The sequence below is a fragment of the Salvelinus alpinus genome, chromosome 13, assembly GCF_045679555.1.
Source record: "Salvelinus alpinus chromosome 13, SLU_Salpinus.1, whole genome shotgun sequence".
In the NCBI taxonomy this organism is placed as follows: Eukaryota; Metazoa; Chordata; class Actinopteri; order Salmoniformes; family Salmonidae; genus Salvelinus; species Salvelinus alpinus.
Genome location: NC_092098.1, coordinates 24,729,907 through 24,747,284, shown reverse-complemented (window position 1 = coordinate 24,747,284; position 17,378 = coordinate 24,729,907). Strand labels below are relative to the sequence as shown.

General features: G+C 42.9%; 1 protein-coding gene across 8 annotated transcripts in view; it reads left to right on the top strand.

The window, feature by feature from the left end:
* The window catches only part of LOC139537438 (autism susceptibility gene 2 protein-like), a 487,977-nt gene that overhangs the window by 328,100 nt on the left and 142,499 nt on the right, over positions 1 to 17,378 (top strand). For all 8 annotated transcript variants that reach the window (XM_071338717.1, XM_071338715.1, XM_071338713.1 and 5 more), the window contains one exon: positions 12,585 to 12,614. In XM_071338717.1, the coding sequence (XP_071194818.1) occupies positions 12,585 to 12,614 (30 nt within the window). The remainder of the gene's footprint in view (positions 1 to 12,584; positions 12,615 to 17,378) is intronic.

Genomic DNA, 17,378 nt, shown 5'->3' with positions numbered 1-17,378 from the left:
ACGCTGCGTTTTGGTCCGATCCTTCCTATTCCTCATCTGAAGAAGACGACGATCGTTACAACACTAACCTAATGTAGCAGGCGTAAAAGAAACACATGGACCGGACAAGTAGGCGCGCAATGGATTATGGTCATTGTAGTTAAATACTGCCATGTTGGAAACTACAACTCCCTACTACATCGCACCGTTCGGGCTTGATCTGATTCATCGCTAGAGAAACTGTGTAATGTGCGCATTGAGCTCACAATTTTTTTTTAACTATTCATGGGATACAAATAATTTTACCGACTTCAGTTATGTTAAATGAATTGTACATATATTTTTTTACTAATATGTCCCTTTTTCATTTGCATGTCCTTCAAGTTCCCATTGTAGTCTATATCCAGATGTTTTCTATTCTATACATTGAAGACTTTATACATTACCCTGAACACATACAGCAAATGAGGCTGACATTGACAGTGACCTCTCTGTGTGTGTTGGAATAGATCACTGCAACAAAGACACCAACAGACATCAATGCTATTGTATGCCGTGTGCATTAATTAAAATGCACACTAAGTGGACCTGTCTCAGGGGATGTGCTATAATGGCGCAAACAATGCATCTGATGTATGTAATTGTTTCAAAATCCTTCCATTAATCCTTGATTAAGCCAGCATCTGCTTGGCACCCCAGCCCCCCAACTCCCCGACTATGTTACGTTTGACTTCACAGGAAAACGAGGTTCAAGGGTGATGCTCTGTGTGTGTGTGTGTGTGTGTGTGTGTGTGTGTGTGTGTGTGTGTGTGTGTGTGTGTGTGTGTGTGTGTGTGTGTGTGTGTGTGTGTGTGTGTGTGTGTGTGTGTGTGTGTGTGTGTGTGTGTGTGTGTGTGTGTGTGTGTGTTTCTCCATCCGCTAACCTTCAGTAAATGCTTCCCTCCTTGAGGCGCCACCTCCACACCTCATCTCACCATTCTACCCATGGATTTGTTACCTGCTTATAGAGAAGGGCGGGCGCGGGGCCACCCCTGTAGATCAGCTGAGTGCTGTGCCCTGCGGCACCATCTGTCTGTGCCAAGCACCACTTCAGGGCTCTGTTGGCACATCTGTTGAGGAGAGCAGCTTAACTGACAAGTTATTTTAAAGGTAGACACCCCCTCCTCCCAACTCCCGACACGCACACAGACACATGCACATGCACGCACAGACACACAGACACACAGACACAAAGACACACACACACACACATCTACACGTTCCCTACCCCCGCAGCCCATCTTTTTACCCCAGGCAAAATATGTAAGTGTATCTGTGTATGGTGTGTGTGATTTTCCCCCTTGTGAAGAGGTTGTCTGCCTTTCAAGCATTCCTCTTTTCCACTTGTGAGCTAACACCTTCAAATGGAATCCCTTTACACATGCACAGAGCCCGCTCTCTAATTTGCCATTATTGGTGTTGTTCTATTGTAAACCATAAGAGATTAAACAATATGGAAATAATCATAAAAAATAACCTCTTCCAAGAAAGTTCTCTCAAATCTTCTTTCAATAAGTCTGGGCAGATTCCAGAGGAATTAAACTTTAAAAGAACAGGCCTAATGTTGCACTCTCGGATATTGAAACCAGAGGTCATAAACTATAAAGCTATTATTATTTTCCCTCCATCTCTCCCCCTCTATTCCAATGACTGGAATCCTGCGTTTAGTTTGCGGTCTCAATGAATGTCGTCTGGATAAAGTTTTACATTTGAAAAGAAATTGCCTTCAGATGTTGGCCTGCTGCAATTGGATAGGGGTGGACGGGTGAGCGGATCATGCGTGGTAATGTTGGGCCAGACAGCAGACCGCTCCTCCCTCTCCTTTCTCTCTCTCTGGTCTGAAGGGAGGGACACACTTGGCCAGCAGAGGAGACGTTTTGCCTAGCTACCTAGACTCCTTGCTTCGGCCAAACGCTATGCCATGCCGACGGACTTTAGTTTCTTCTCCGCAATGAGTCTGGATCTGAGTACCTACCAAACCCTTCACCGAAGCCGAACACATTCGGGGCCGTCTGATTGGTCCAGAAACCGATGGGTTGGGCCAGAGCCAGAACACACGTGGGTAAACCGTCAATGGTTTTGATACTCTGATTGGTTAGACGATCCAATCGCTAATGACTTTGTTTTGTACTACTGTACGCCTCGCGTCACCATAAACTACTTCAATGACGGCAGTCTCAGACTAAAGTATGTAGTGAACAACAGAGCAGCGGAAGAATAGTGTGAGTCGTTAGACTAGGAGACGTTAGCCTCATGTCACTATGGCTGTGCTACAGACTGTCTGAACTGAAGCCCTCCGGCTAGTAAGATGGTTTGTCCTGTCTTCCTCTTCCTTCTCCATACTTTATATGACAGCTAGACATCAAGCAGATGCTGGGAAAATGAGATGTTAGATGTCATCACAACAGACCTTGGTTTTATTTTAATGACTCACCCTAGTCAGACATGTCATGTTGAATTTCCTTCTATTTGGGAACCCAGTGTTTTTGTAAAACAGTCTTTTTAAGAATATTTGGCGGGAAAAAATGTAATGTTTTCCCAAGTTTTTTCTGGGTTAGGAACAGAGGTAAAATGATCTGAGGTCTGGATTTATTTAAACTGCATTCCACCATGATCACTTGAACGTGTTTGCGTGATTCGCTAGTGTGGTTGGTCATCATTTTGCTGTTAATGTAGGAATTTTAAACCAATTAACCTGATTTAGATTAAGAGGTTTTAACCTAAAGAATGTATACCGGTATATCGTACCTTTCAGTTCACCTCTAATATATAGTTACAGGTTGGAGTTACAGTTGGGCTTTGTCATTGAGATCTATGGTAGCCTAATGGCCAGGGTACCTGGAGGAAGTGGATGTTTGATTTGAACAGGCCTTTGGTGTGTCTGTCTGGAGCAGCCTGTCTGACTGGACAGTATCTCTGCTTTCTGTCTCCAAGATGGATGGCCCAGTGTCCTTTTGCCAACAATGAGAAAATCTCTCTTCATTCTTTTCTCTCTCTGTTATTTTCTCTCACTTTCTCTCTGTCGGAGGTGAAAGTATCATAATAATCGGACATTCCATTTAGCAATCCACTCTCTCAAACTAATTTGTAAGTCTGTCCTGTTGGCCCAGTCTGCTCCGGTCCTCAGTCCTACCGGTGCTCCATGTGTTGTAAACCCTGAGCTCATCAGTCTCCCCTTACTACCAGGGTGGATTTGCTATTTACTGTTCCTCAGCTCACAGTGGTGGTACTAGGACAGGGACTGGCTGGCCGGCCTTTCATGGGGATGTGAGAATGAGCATGGCACAGGTCCCTGCCTGCCTCATCACCATCACGGCCCCTATGTTACCTGTGAATAACACGCCAGAGTCCAAGCCCGGCACATCGCCATATTGTGGGAGGGAGTTTGAGGAGGGAGGGAGGAGCGCGGAGGAGAGGCACAGGCTCGGCAGGCCCGGGCTCAGCCACCTCCATGGCAGGCAGGCCTCCCTTCCGCTCTGCTCTGCAGGGAGGAGCGCGGGGCTCCAAGATGGCAATCAAGCCTTGATTTGCCAACACATTTCTAATGATTAAAATGTAATTAGCACCAGCGAGCGCCTCCTCCCCAGCTAATTTCCATGCACACTGTGACAGGCAGGTGGTTGGCGGCGCCCGGGCCCCAGCAGCAGATGGAAGAGCAGGCAGCGGGAGAGGAAAAAAACATTTTGCCATGCGACTGTTTGCATCAGAAAACCATCAGGACGTGCAGCTTTACTCTGGGAGGGAGAAAAAAAGAAGAGGAGCCCTTGACGGCGGCATATCAAATTGGCACCGTCTGAGCTGACTCTGGCAATAGCTGCCATTATTCATGCTGCTATCCCACTAGCTTCCAAGCTGGCAGACAGGCAGGCAGGTGGGCAGACAGACAGACAGGCGAGTCGACGGGTAGACAGTTTCTATTTATCCTTTATTTAACCAGGGAGTCCCTCAGCTTTAACCCCTTCAGTGATGCTGCAGGAAATGTGTCCCAGGCAGATAACTATCCCCAGTCCTCAGCTCCACTAGACCCTTAAAGGAAGCAGATATCAATGGTACTGTCATTAATTCTAGGGTCATGGACAGTGACCAGCAGCACCTCGTGATAGTACCAGACATGGGGATGGCATGGCACAATGATGCATCCATCCAGCCATATTGAAGAAGTTGACATTTGAGCGAATATTAGGTCAGGCTATTGTGAATGGTTGTTTATATTTCTTTGATTGACACAGCATCTGTATACATTTGAGAAACAGTGCATTTGGAACCACAGATTCCATGATTCCAGATTATATGCCTAAATGTTATATTTCTAAGTAGCTACAGTACAGAACATGGCGTGCATCTCTCTCACGCATCTCTGTTTGATGTGGTGGGCAAGACTCCTTATGACAACAGTTGTTTCTGTTGGGGAGTTTGGTAGAGCCAGACACAGAAAAACCCTGCTGTTGCTTATGAGAGGATAGCAGAACGAAGCTAGCTGAATCATTTACCATTGAGGACATCTCTCCTCATGTTCCCTGTCTGTTCCCTGTCTCCTCTGTCTATTGGGTTAATATTATCTCAGCTGGAGTCTGGAGAGGCTTACGGACACAGAATAGTTTTATCCTACTCTGAGTCTGATATAAACAAAAGCCTTGATGCTTGGACACATTATAGGGACATTTGTAAGTGCACTCAGCCAAAAGGAGGGATAGAGGGTGGGGGTCGTGGCAATCAGAAGTGCTCCGGATACAGGCCAACATCAACAGCTCTTAGTGCTGAGGGTAATGTTTGACATTCCTCTGTTACTTAACCTAAACACTGAGGTCTGGGGTCTGCGTTGTACAGTATAATGTTGGGGCTGTGTAAATACCACTGGGCCTGGCTAGAGTATCGCTTTCTATGGCTGCTGCCCTCCTTCTCTCCCCGTCTTCCTCAGAGGAGTAATGGTTTCCTTATTGTACATGACTGCATTAAATTACGCAGACTTCCTCAAGCTGCCTCAGCCTGTCTGAGAGCTAAGCTCTGGGTTCTAAATGGCCCCATTGTTGTACTGTAGGTACATCTTTTTTACATGTCTGTGTGTTTTACATATTAATGTCCTAGTTTTTCTAGTTTCCCTTTCAAAATAGTTTTTGCAGTTTGTTCTCCTATTTACAGTAGCATACTATACCTACTCATTTCCATGAGCACTCTGATTTAAAACCTTTAAAATCAAATCCATCCAACCTCCAAATGTGCAACCATAATGGTACTGTAGTTGAGATATGTCATCCACATAATCTTTGGCTCACAGTGATATTATCTAGCCTAGGCTCTCTGCAGTGCCTCTGGTTTCAACATGGGTCTCAGTAAATGGAAAAGAACATAGATTTGCCAATGATGGTGTTCCTCTCTCCGAGCCACACTGCGTAACAGCATTTTAACGCACCATGATCACTAATCAGTGACTGACGACACCGACTTGTTTTTATGTTAGAAGTGTTTGTATCTTTTTAGCGTTATTATTATTGGTTGCTTTTCCCTGTGTAGTGCAGTGAGTGTGAGGGAACGTGGCGTCTTGTGCTTAAAGGACGAACAAATTGCCTGCCCTTGCCTGTCAGTCTTGATCTCTGGCTTTCTTGCTTTGCTCATTATAAAGGTATTTCCATTTTATTGAGTTTTCTCATTTTTTCTTCTCCCACTCCCTTTGTAGTGCAGAGAAATTTGCATTCCTCTATCCTCAGGGGAAAAAAGTAATGACAGCAATTGATTTGTATTTTCTCTTCCCCCTCTAGCTGTGTGAGTGTCTCGTGTAGTGGCACCTGCAGAAGCGACAGGCACGGGGATGAGAAGCGAAAGAGAGCAGTTGATTAAATCATCATCAAGTCGTACCGCTAGAAAGTCAATTCTGCTCGCCGTCTACAATGATATCCTTTTATCTTAAAGTAATGAGCTATGGCACTTTTGCATCGGGTAATACGATGACTTCTATTAGCATGTTCCATTTGCTTCATAAGCAAGGGCAAGTAATTCCAGTCCTCTTCTATCTCGACAATCAAAGCAATTGGCTGCACAGGCAAGCAGGGGAAAAGGGAATGGAAGGGGGGAAGAAAAGAAAGAAAGAAAAAAAGGCTGCGGGTGTTTTTTATGGATCACAACACAGTGGAAAAAATGTATCTCCCCATTATTTGAACTCCTCGCCTGCCTGCTCTGCTTGGTGTGCTCTGCACAGAGACTGCAGGGACTAATGAGTCTTGGGTAACATTACTCTTGTCACAGTCTGAAGGCTTAAACACATGGAAGTAGTTCAGACAGTAATACAGGGCCCTTTATTAGTGATGGGGGTAAAAGTCGATACAGTTACATATCACAAAATTATTTTGGACAACATTTTATTGATACTTTGACTCCAAGTAATGGCTAGCGTTAGCTAGCGCTAGTCGGCTGTACCTGCGCAAAAACTCTGGTATTTTTCATCCTATATCTTCTGTTCCATTTTCTTTTAAATATGTTTTAAGCACTTTTATTTCCATGACTGATCAGAACTCATTTTTATTATGGCTCCTTCTTGTCTCTCTGCAGCAGACATATAGTGAGCAATATGTTTGGAACATCAAATCACAATAAAATTGCAGTATCGAATCGCAATACATGTACATCAATACAAGTATCGTGATAGTATAGTATCATGGGGTCCCTGGCAATTCCCAGCCCTAATAGATACAGTTACAGTTAGCATGCATCATTTGTAGAACATGCATTGTTGTAGGTAATGATGTACATTAACTTTGTTTGTGTTTCTAGCTGACAGGCTATGTAGTCTATATTTGGCTGTTGACTTGACTCTGTGCACTGTGAATTAATTAACGCAGGGGGAAAGAAAGGAGTGATGGAGATAGATAAAGAGGGGGAAAGAGGGTGGGAGGGAGAGAACGGGAGAGAGTGTTTTCTCAGTGTGTTTATTGCCTCTGCATAATTTATGAGGTGCTGACCATCATGGCAGTTTGCTGGGGGCTGGCCACTGGGGCCGTGTGGGACAGGCCGGTAAATTGGATGGCGTGCTCCTGCTGAGCACGCTGTCCAGCACAGGCCCCTCTCCCTCTTCACTGGTCCAGTCAGCCAGGGGAATACAGAGCCAGAGGCCCAGCCTGCCTTTTACCTTTGAGCTCTGCAGGGAGCAGGGAGCAGGGCCCCGGCTCTGCAGAAAGGAAAAAAATAGAGAGCACCAGGCTTAGGGAAGTGACTGTGGCCTGGCTCCCATGCGCTGTCAGTCAATCACCCCACACTGGGCTGGCACAAGGGTAAACCCTCTGTGTTTTAATCGACACTAGCCACCCCCCCGCTCAACACACCCAGTGCCTTCTTCATTTCCGACTCCAGTGCTTCCCCGCTCCTCGGCCATATGCACAACTTCGAGGGCCGCCGGCCACCCAGCATCCCGCTAATTAGTTGATAAAGAATTAAGTGGACCTTGAAATTGAAATTGGGGAAGAAAAACTGAAATCCAACTTTTTTTCCCAAAAGACACCTTTACAGTTTCTCTGTTCTCTCCATCTTTCCATCCTGCACCTAAAATAATTTATATGAACAATTTAGATTTGTTTGTTTTGAATGTTAATCAGACTAACCAGGTGCTTGCGTGAGATATTTTATGGACTGTTTGTTTCATATTCAGATCCATGTCTAAAGAGTATAATGGAGTGGTCTAATGACATTGGCCCAACAGATCCACGGACGACGTTATTGCCATAGCAATGCACACTGCCATATTCCACCTGGACAAGAGGGATACCTATGTAAGAATGCTGTTTATTGACTATAGCTCAGCACTCAATACCATAGTACCCTCCAAGCTCATCACTAAGCTCGGGGCCTTGGGTCTGAACCCCGTCATGTGCAACTGGTTCCTGGACTTCCTGATGGGCCGGCCCCAGGTGTTGAAGGTAGACAACAACACCTTTGCCACGCTGATCCACAACACAGGGGCCCCACAGGGGTGCATGCTTATCCCCCTCCTGCACACTGCCTTCCCTCCAGGAAATCTACAACACCTGGTTTCACAGGAAGGCCAAGAAGAACATCAAGAACCTCAGCCACCCGAACCAGCGCCTGTTCACCCCGCTACCATCCAGAAGGCGGAAACAGTACAAGTGCATCAAAGCTGGGACTGATAGACTGAAAAACAGCTTCTATCTCCAGGCCATCAGTCTTTTAAATAGTCACCACTAGCCGGCCTCTGCCCAGTACCCTGCCCTGAATAATAATAGTCACTGTTACTAGCTAGCTACCACCCAGTACTCTACCCTGTACCTTAGAGACTGCTGCCCTATGTACATAGTCATTGAACACTGGTCACTTTAATAATGTTTACATACTGTCTTACCCACTTCATATGTATATACTGTATTCTAGTGGTGGCTCATTCTATAAAACTGCTGTACACACCTTTTCTATTCATATACTGCCCATACTGTCTATACACCATGATATATATATATATATATATATATATATATATATATATATAGTACCAGTCAAAAGTTTGGACACCCTTTTCTACATTGTTGAATAATAGTGAAGACATCAACACTATGAAATAACACATATGGAATCATGTAGTAAGTTTTAAACCAATCAAAATATATTTTATATTTGAGATTCTTCAAAGTAGCCACCCTTTGCCTTGATGACAGCTTTGCACATTCTTGCCATTCTCTCAACCAGCTTCATGATGTAGTCACCTGGAATACATTTCAATTAACAGGTGTGCCTTGTTAAAAGTTCATTTGTGGAATTTCTTTCATTCATAATGCGTTTGAGCCAATCAGTTGTGTTGTGACAAGGTAAGGGTGGTATACAGAAGATAGCCCTATTTGGTAAAAGACAAAATCCATATTATGGCAATAACAGCTCAAATAAGCAAAGAGAAACAACAGTCTATCATTGCTTTAAGACATGAAGGTCAGTCAATAAGGAACATTTCAAGAACTTTGAAAGACCCAGAGTACCTCTGCTGCAGAGGATAAGTTCATCAGAGTTACCAGCCTCAGAAATTGCAGCCCAAATAAATGCTTCTCAGAGTTCAAGTAACAGACACATCTCAATATCAACTGTTCAGAGGAGACTGCGTGAATCAGGCCTTCATGGTCGAATTGCTGCAAAGACACCACTACTAAAGGACACCAATAATAAGAAGAGACTTGCTTGGGCCAAGAAACACGAGCAATGGACATTAGACCGGTGGAAATCTGTCCTTTGATCTGATGAGTCCAAATTTGAAGTTTTTGGATCCAACCGCCTTGTTTTTGTGAGATGCAGAGTAGATGAACGGATGATCTCCGCATGTGTGGTTCCCACCGTGAAGCATGGAGGAGGAAGTTTGATGGTGTGGTGGTGATTTTCTGGTCACACTGTCCCCATCCAACCTGACAGAGCTTGAGAGGATCTGCAGAGAAGAATGAGAGAAACTCCCCAAATACAGGTGTGCCAAGCTTGTAGCATCATACCCAAGAAGAGGCAGTAATCGCTGCCAAATGTGCTTCAACAATGTACTGAGTAAAGGATCTGAATACTTATGTAAATGTGATATTTCCTTTTTTTATTTGTAACAAATTTGCTACAATTAAAACCTGTTTTGCTTTGTCATTATGGGGTATTATGTGAAGATTGATGAGGGGGAAAAAACGATTTAATCAATTTTAGAATAAGGCTGTAATCTAACAAAATGTGGAAAAAGTCAAGGGGTCTGAATACTTTCAAAATGCACTGTATATTTACACTGTACATACAGTTGAAGTCGGAAGTTTACATACACCTTATCCAAATACATTTAAACTCAGTTTTTCACAATTCCCGACATTTAATCCTCGTAAAAATTCCCTGCCTTAGGTCAGTTAGGATCACAACTTTATTTTAAGAGTACGTTCATCTCTAGGAGACAGAAAGCGTCTCCTTCCTGAGCGGTATGACGGCTGCGTGGTCCCATGGTGTTTATACTTGCATACTATTGTTTGTACAGATAAGCGTGGTACCTTCATGCATTTGGAAATTGCTCCCAAGGATGAACCAGACTTGTGGAGGTCTACAAATTTTTTTCTGAGGTCTTGGCTGATATCTTTTGATTTTCCCATGATGTCAAGCAAAGAGGCACTGCGTTTGAAGGTAGGCCTTGAAATATATCCACAGGTGCACCTCCAATTGACTCAAATGATGTTAATTAGCCTATCAGAAGCTTTAAAGCCATGACATAATTTTCTGGAATTATCCAAGCTGTTTAATGGCACAGTCAACTTAGTGTATGTAAACTTCTGACCCCACTGGAATTGTGATACAGTGAGTTGTAAGTGAAATAATCTGTCTGTAAACAATTGTTGGAAAAATGACTTGTGTCATGCACAAAGTAGATGTCTTAACCGACTTGCCAAAAGTATAGTTTGTTAACAAGAAAGTTGGGGAGTGGTTGAAAAATGAATTTTAATGACTCCAATCTAAGTGTATGTAAACTTCCGACTTCAACTGTACAGTGCCTTCAGAAACTATTCTCACCCCTTTACTTTTTCTAAATATTGTTGTGTTACAGCCTGAATTTAAAATAGATTTAAATGAGATTTTGTGTCACTGATCAACAAACAATATTGTCAAAGTGGAACTTTGTTTGTCTTCTTTTTTTTTATTAATACAAAAATTAAAAGCTGAAATGTCTTCAATCAATAAGTATTCAACCCCTTTGTTATGGCAAGACTAAATAAGTTCAGGAGTAAAAATGTGCTTAACAAATTGCGTAATAAATTGCATGGAAGTTGCGTGTTAAGAATAGGGGTTAACATGATTTTCGATTGACTACCCCATCTCTGCACCCCACACATACAATTATCTGTAAGGTCCCTCAATCGTGAATTTCAAGCACAGTATTCCAAAACATGCATCCTGTTTGCAACAAGGGACTAAAGTAATACTGCAAAGGAATTGGGGAAGAAATTAACTTTTTTGTCCTGAATACAAATATGCTTGGGGCATATCCAACACAACACATCACTGAGTACCACTCTTCATATTTTCAAGCATGGTGGTGACTGCATCATGTTATGGATATGCTTGTCGTCTGCACGGACTAGGGAGTTTTCTGTGATAAAAAGAAAAGGAATACAGCTATAAGCACAGGTAAAATCCTAGAACCTGGTTCAGTCTGCTTTCACCTTTCAGCAGGACAATAACCTAAAACACAAGGCCAAATCTGGGGCTGTAGGTAGCCTAGTGGTTAGAGCATTGGGCCAGTAACCGAAAGGTTGCTAGATTGAGTCCCAGAGCTGACAAGGTAAAAATCTGTTGTTCTGCCCCTGAAAAAGGCAGTTAACCCACTGTTCCTAGGCCATCATTGTAAATAAGAATTTGTTCTTATCTGACCTGCCTAGTTAAATAAAGGTTAAATAAAAAAAATAAAAAAAATCTAAACTGGAGTTGCTTACCAAGACGACATTGAATGTTCCTGAGTGGCCTAGTTACAGTTTTTACTGAATTGGCTTGGAAATCTATGGCAAGACTTGAAAATGACTGTCTAGTACTGATCAACAATCAAGATCTTGAAGAACTGTAAAAAGAATAATGGGCAAATATTGCACAATCCAGGTGCGCAAAGCTCTTAGACATCCCCAAAAAGACAGCTGTAATGGCTGCCAAAGGTGCTTCTACAAAGTATTGACTCAGTGGTGTGAATACTTACGTAAATTTGATATTTCTGTATTTCGTTTTCAATAAATTACCAAAAATGTCTACAAACTTGTTTTCACTTTGTCTTTAATGGGGTAATGTGTATAGATCTGTGAATATATTTTTTTTTATTCCATTTGGAATTCAGGCAGTAACACAATAAAATGTGGAAAAAGTCAAGGTGTATGGATACTTTTTGAAGGCACTGTATATATTTATATTCCAGACTCTGACATTGTTCATTCTGATATTTCTTAATTTAAATGTTTGTATTTTGGGGATTTGTGTTTATTTTGTTGTGTTACTAGGTATTACTGCACTGTTGGAGCTAGAAGAACAAGCATTTCACTGCACCTGCGTTAGCATCTGTAAATATATGTACACAACCAATAAAATTTGATTTGAATATGATGGAAATACTCATCTGTACTCAGTTCTCCATTAAAGACCTGATAAAATGTGTCGTGTGATGAGGTAAATTAGATTCTGTACACTCACATTTCAATTAAAGACCTGATAAAAATGTGTCGTGTGATGAGGTAAATTAGATTCTGTACACTCACATTTCAATTAAAGACCTGATAAAATGTGTCGTGTGATGAGGTAAATTAGATTCTGTACACTCACATTTCAGTTAAATACCTGATAAAATGTGTCGTGTGATGAGGTAAATTAGATTCTGTACACTCACATTTCAATTAAAGACCTGATAAAATGTGTCGTGTGATGAGGTAAATTAGATTCTGTACACTCACATTTCAATTAAAGACCTGATAAAATGTGTCGTGTGATGAGGTAAATTAGATTCTGTACACTCACATTTCAATTAAAGCAAATAAAAAGGAGAGCAAATTACAGGGTATATGCCTAGTTAACCATGTTTCTGTGTTCTCTTACAGTGTGACAGTGAGAGCGACCAGGAAGACAAGGTAAGACTCCATCTTAGTGTTTATCTTTCTCTACCAAGACATTCCTTTCTTCCTGCAATGCAGATCTTTTTCATGTATCTTTCATCAATGTGGTTTCAATGAGGATCAAATATTAGACTTTCTTTAAGTGTAGATTTCTATTTAATTAGAATTAAACATCTAGTTAATAACTGTGAGAGAGGCCTAATTAGCTGCACTTTAATTATAAATGACTAAATTATGTGCGAAATCTAAATTGAACTGTTATGGCTTTAGATTACAGTTAAGTGGAGCTGCTATGGCTGTGTGCATTTCCATTAGGGTTTATACAGTATTTTCTCAAATCGTTTCTCACAGAAGCATTGTGTTTACAAGACATAAACAATGTGCTTCAATGTCTTCACCTGTAGTATAATAATAAAATAATAGTATAAAAAGTGTTCATATTCTTGAATTATTCTAAGTATTATTAGCCTCTCATCATACTGTATCGGAGTCTCTTATCTTAAACAGACTGCATTTTAATGTAACTTGGTCCAAAACCATGTGGCTCTGACTGGTCTGTATGCTGCAAACTTGGACCTTTGCCAGTGGTCTGAACATATTCACAGATAGTAGTCTTAGATCCTTCTGAGCAGCCATATTTCCCAGGAACAGTAAACTTGCAACTGTAAATCCAGCAAAAGTGTGATGATTTAGAATACCATTTGTTGTTTGTTGTTTGTTGTTTGTTGTTTTGTTTAGTCGCTTCTGTAAATTGAGTCATTACTCAGTGCCGTCAATTCAAATTACCCCGTGGCAATTCCTTTTGTTTCAGCAACACGTCGTAGCCTGTAATTCCCTTAGTGATTTTATTCATTCATCCCGGATCATGTTACAGTGGTGATGAACAGAGCTGAGCGCCACGCTGTACCTTTCTGTCAATGATTAATTGTGTATTAAAATAACAGAGGAGTGAATGAGTAAATAGGGGGGCTCTGACTGCCACGGTTCTCCTCTGTTACAGAGTAATTGAAGCTCAAGCTCCTCAGCATCATCCTCGTTACCCTGTAGTCACCACAGTCACTATCTGTCCCTGCCAGGCATCAGCCTCGCTCTCTTTCTCTCTCTCTCTCTCTCTCTCTCTCCAGCCACCACCAGGATCATTTGAATTCTGTGGATGTGTTCTACTTTAGAACACGGCTGTGGAGAAGAAGGGGGGGGCACAGTCGTTTTAAAGGGTCAAATGTATTCAGATGAGGACAAACGTGGCTTATTTCGTTTTCTTCAGAATCAGGAAATGGAAAAAGTGTTCCCAGGAGAAATCCCGTTCTGCCTGGTGTAGAGAGGCTTCTGCTGTGGTGACAGGAGCCGCAGGGGCTCTGATAAGAGCCAGCTTTTTGCCTCTGTGTGTGTGTGTGTGTGTGTGTGTGTGTGTGTGTGTGTGTGTGTGTGTGTGTGTGTGTGTGTGTGTGTGTGTGTGTGTGTGTGTGTGTGTGTGTGTGTGTGTGTGTGTGTACACATGAGTGTGGTGGACGAGCGCGTGTGTGTGTGTGTTCTTTTAATACATCCTGTCTCCAAAGGACAGTCAACGCTGTCAGAAGACATGGATGTTCTCCTGGGTGCTCTTTACAAAGTGACCTGTTTGATGGGATTCCTCTAACATGACATGATAATGGTGTGTTGGCTGACAGATAGAAACCAGGGTCCTCACACACACATGCATGGACACACACGCACACTTGTCCATTATTATCCCAATCTATCGGTCATTCCCTTTCTTCTCTATGACAGTGTCTCACATGCAGTCTTTTTAGAGTTAAGACATTGATAGGGACAGGGTGTTCTCATCCTACTGTCACTTTAATAGACAATATCACTCTACCATGATTACTGTAACTGTTAGAATGTTAAAGAAGTGTCTGTGATTCTGTGTCTGGTCTTAGGCTGAAGGAGATGGTACACTGTCTATAGCACTGTCATGTCTCTTTGTCCCTGTAATAGTGACTGATGGCCCATCTCATTGTTGCCCAGAGTTTTCTTGAATGATATGTTCTGTCCTCTTTCATCAGGCAGAGTGGGATGGTCCATCTGGTCTCAGGGCCTGCACCCGGGGTCCGTCCAGGGACTGCCGGTGGTTGATGAATTGGTGTCGGTATATGGCAGGGATCATCAACTAGATTCAGCCGCGTGTCGACGTATTCTTGAGCGGATGGTTGGGAGGCATGAAACACAATTAAAATCATTTGTAGACTACAAATTGACCGCAAAAAGCCCAAACAGATATAATGTTTGACTAAAACATATTCAAACCTTGCTTACAAGCGTATACGATAATGTGTGTCTCTCTATTATGTGTGGGAATACTTGGGAACAGATTTCATAAATTGAAATCACTTGGAGCTGATCTCCTGGTGTTTTTACAGTCTTTCACGTCCTACAAAAGAAAATACCCCCCAATTTTTTTGTTGTTGAAATTATATATTTTTGGCTCAGAAAACTTGGGGGGCGAAATAAAACCACCCGCGGGCCAAATTCGCCCTCCGTGGTCCGCCAGTTGGGGAACCCTGGTATATCGGATACGAGTGAGAGAGAAAAAGCTAATCCCAATGAGTCTCTTCTCAAAGCTTTGGCCGGCCTGGATGTTCCAATCCTGGCTCTGGCCGCAAAGTGTGCTTGGCCCCGATTCCAGGTTCCATTCTGGAAAAGCTAGTCAGTCATTGATTGTGTTCCGGCTCTCTTTCACTTCCCAGGCTAGGCAGCCCGAGGGATCCGGGCTCGAATCTGATCCAGGATCAGGTGGTTCTTTTTATTATTGCTAACAGGTAGGACTGGGCCGTTCATTTGAAGCAGCTTGAGTCCCATTATTACAGCAGGATTACAGGCAGGAGTAGAGGATAGGAGAGAAGTTGCAGAGAGAGAGAGAGAGAGGGAAGGATTCCATAGCCTAAAGGTGCCTTTGATGTGGGCCGCCAATATCCAGTAACATTCCCCGTTTCATGGCGCAGTTAACGCCAACAGGTTTTTCACCATCTGAGAGTGTTTAAAGGCTGATGAGGCTAAAGTGAATGTAAAATGGGCTCAGTCTTAAACTTTAATGTGCACGTGTTTATGTGCCCAGAACATCTTTCAGTGATTTAAGAAAAATATTCTGTGCTGCTCCTTGGGCGTGTGGACACAACTCATAGTTGCGTAAGCTTCAATTCCCTCAAATATATAGCTTTTATTTATTTTTTTAAATGCTTTTCATGAGAAATCTTTTGAAGCATTAGTTATAAGATGGAAATGACTGTTCCATGGAAATGACATAGTCACGAGCACCAGCCACTCTATCCAGACCAGACTAGCTAAATGCTTAAGTGGTTTTGCTGGTAAGTGGCACCTTAAACTGCCAGTCAAATTATTTGCAAAGATATCTGGTGGTGTTCTAGTGCTTTTTACTAGACTAGAGCGTCAGCCCCCAGCCCTGAGTGACTGAAGACTACTTAGGCCTTTTATGAAGATGGCGAGTCCTCTCTCTTATCATTCAACAGTCTTTTTATTCCACCTGGCGCAGAGCCTCTTTACCTAGACCACACCTTCACTAAGTGTGTATTTATTCACCATCAGTCTATCAGCGTTTGGCCACTAAGCAGTAAATGCCATTTTGAAAGCGGTTTGTGTCTTATTAACGACCTGGCATGGAAAAGTGGTGTAATTTGTCATAGTTGGCTCTTATTGGAGGCAAGGGGAGACTGTAAGTGGGTGCTTTAGTGGAGCCGCCATGGAGAGGACCTGTTTGTCCTTGACATCAAATAAAGATCTGAGCTGGTAATATATTTGCTGTTTCTTGTTTTTTATTGTATTGCAGTGTTTGCCCTCAGGCAATTACAGCAGAAGTGTCGAGTTTCTCAATCATTCAACGAACAAACAGCGCTGTATATAAAAACGTTTTATCTTCTCTCCTTCCCCCCTACTGCTGGGGAGCTGGATGAGTAATAAAAAGCAGAGAGCGACTTGTCAGTGTTAAAAGATTGTGTTTTGCCCCTCCAAAGGAAGAGTATAGTGTTTACAGGCTTGAGTGGGTGCTCGCTAGGCCGAGGCTGAGGCTGATTGCACTAGAGTAGCCTGTCAGCCCGTGATTTGTCATGTACTCTATCATCCTTGTCACTCCGCAGAGCGTTGTCATAGGTAACGAATTTGTACCCCCCCCCCCCAAACTCCCTCTCCCCCTTCTCCCATATTTGTACCCAGTCCATGTAGGAAATTTGTATTTACTTTGGGGGAGTGTAATTTGTTCCTCATGGATAATATGACCCTTAGCGGAGTCGGATCATGGGTTAGTTGAAGTGATATTTTCCGGTAATGGTAGTCGTACATCATGGCTGTCAGGCCGGGTTAGGAGGCGAGCACATTATAGCTCCATTTTAGCACTGCAGGCATCTGGGATTATTTTCCATAACCAAGTATGACATGACCGCTTTGCGGAGTGCATTACATTTTTACTAGATTTTTCCCCTCCCTCTGCAACTTCTGTGACTTTTCCCCAGGACCAGGGGGGAGGAGGGGGGGAGGAGCTGCCACTGTGATGGATACCCTGGAGTCCCAGCAGCCCCTGCCCAGGTTAACCAGTCACAGACCTACACAGGTCCCCTCCATCCCACTATGGACAAATCCACACTCCCTCCGAGACTGACTACAGCAGCCTGCTCCCTAGCCCTCACACACACCCACACACACGCAACACACTAAGCAACACAGAGAAAAAGATAAAGGGAGCGAGGGAGAGGGAAAGAGCAGGCTTTTTTTTCAATAACAAAAAGCTAT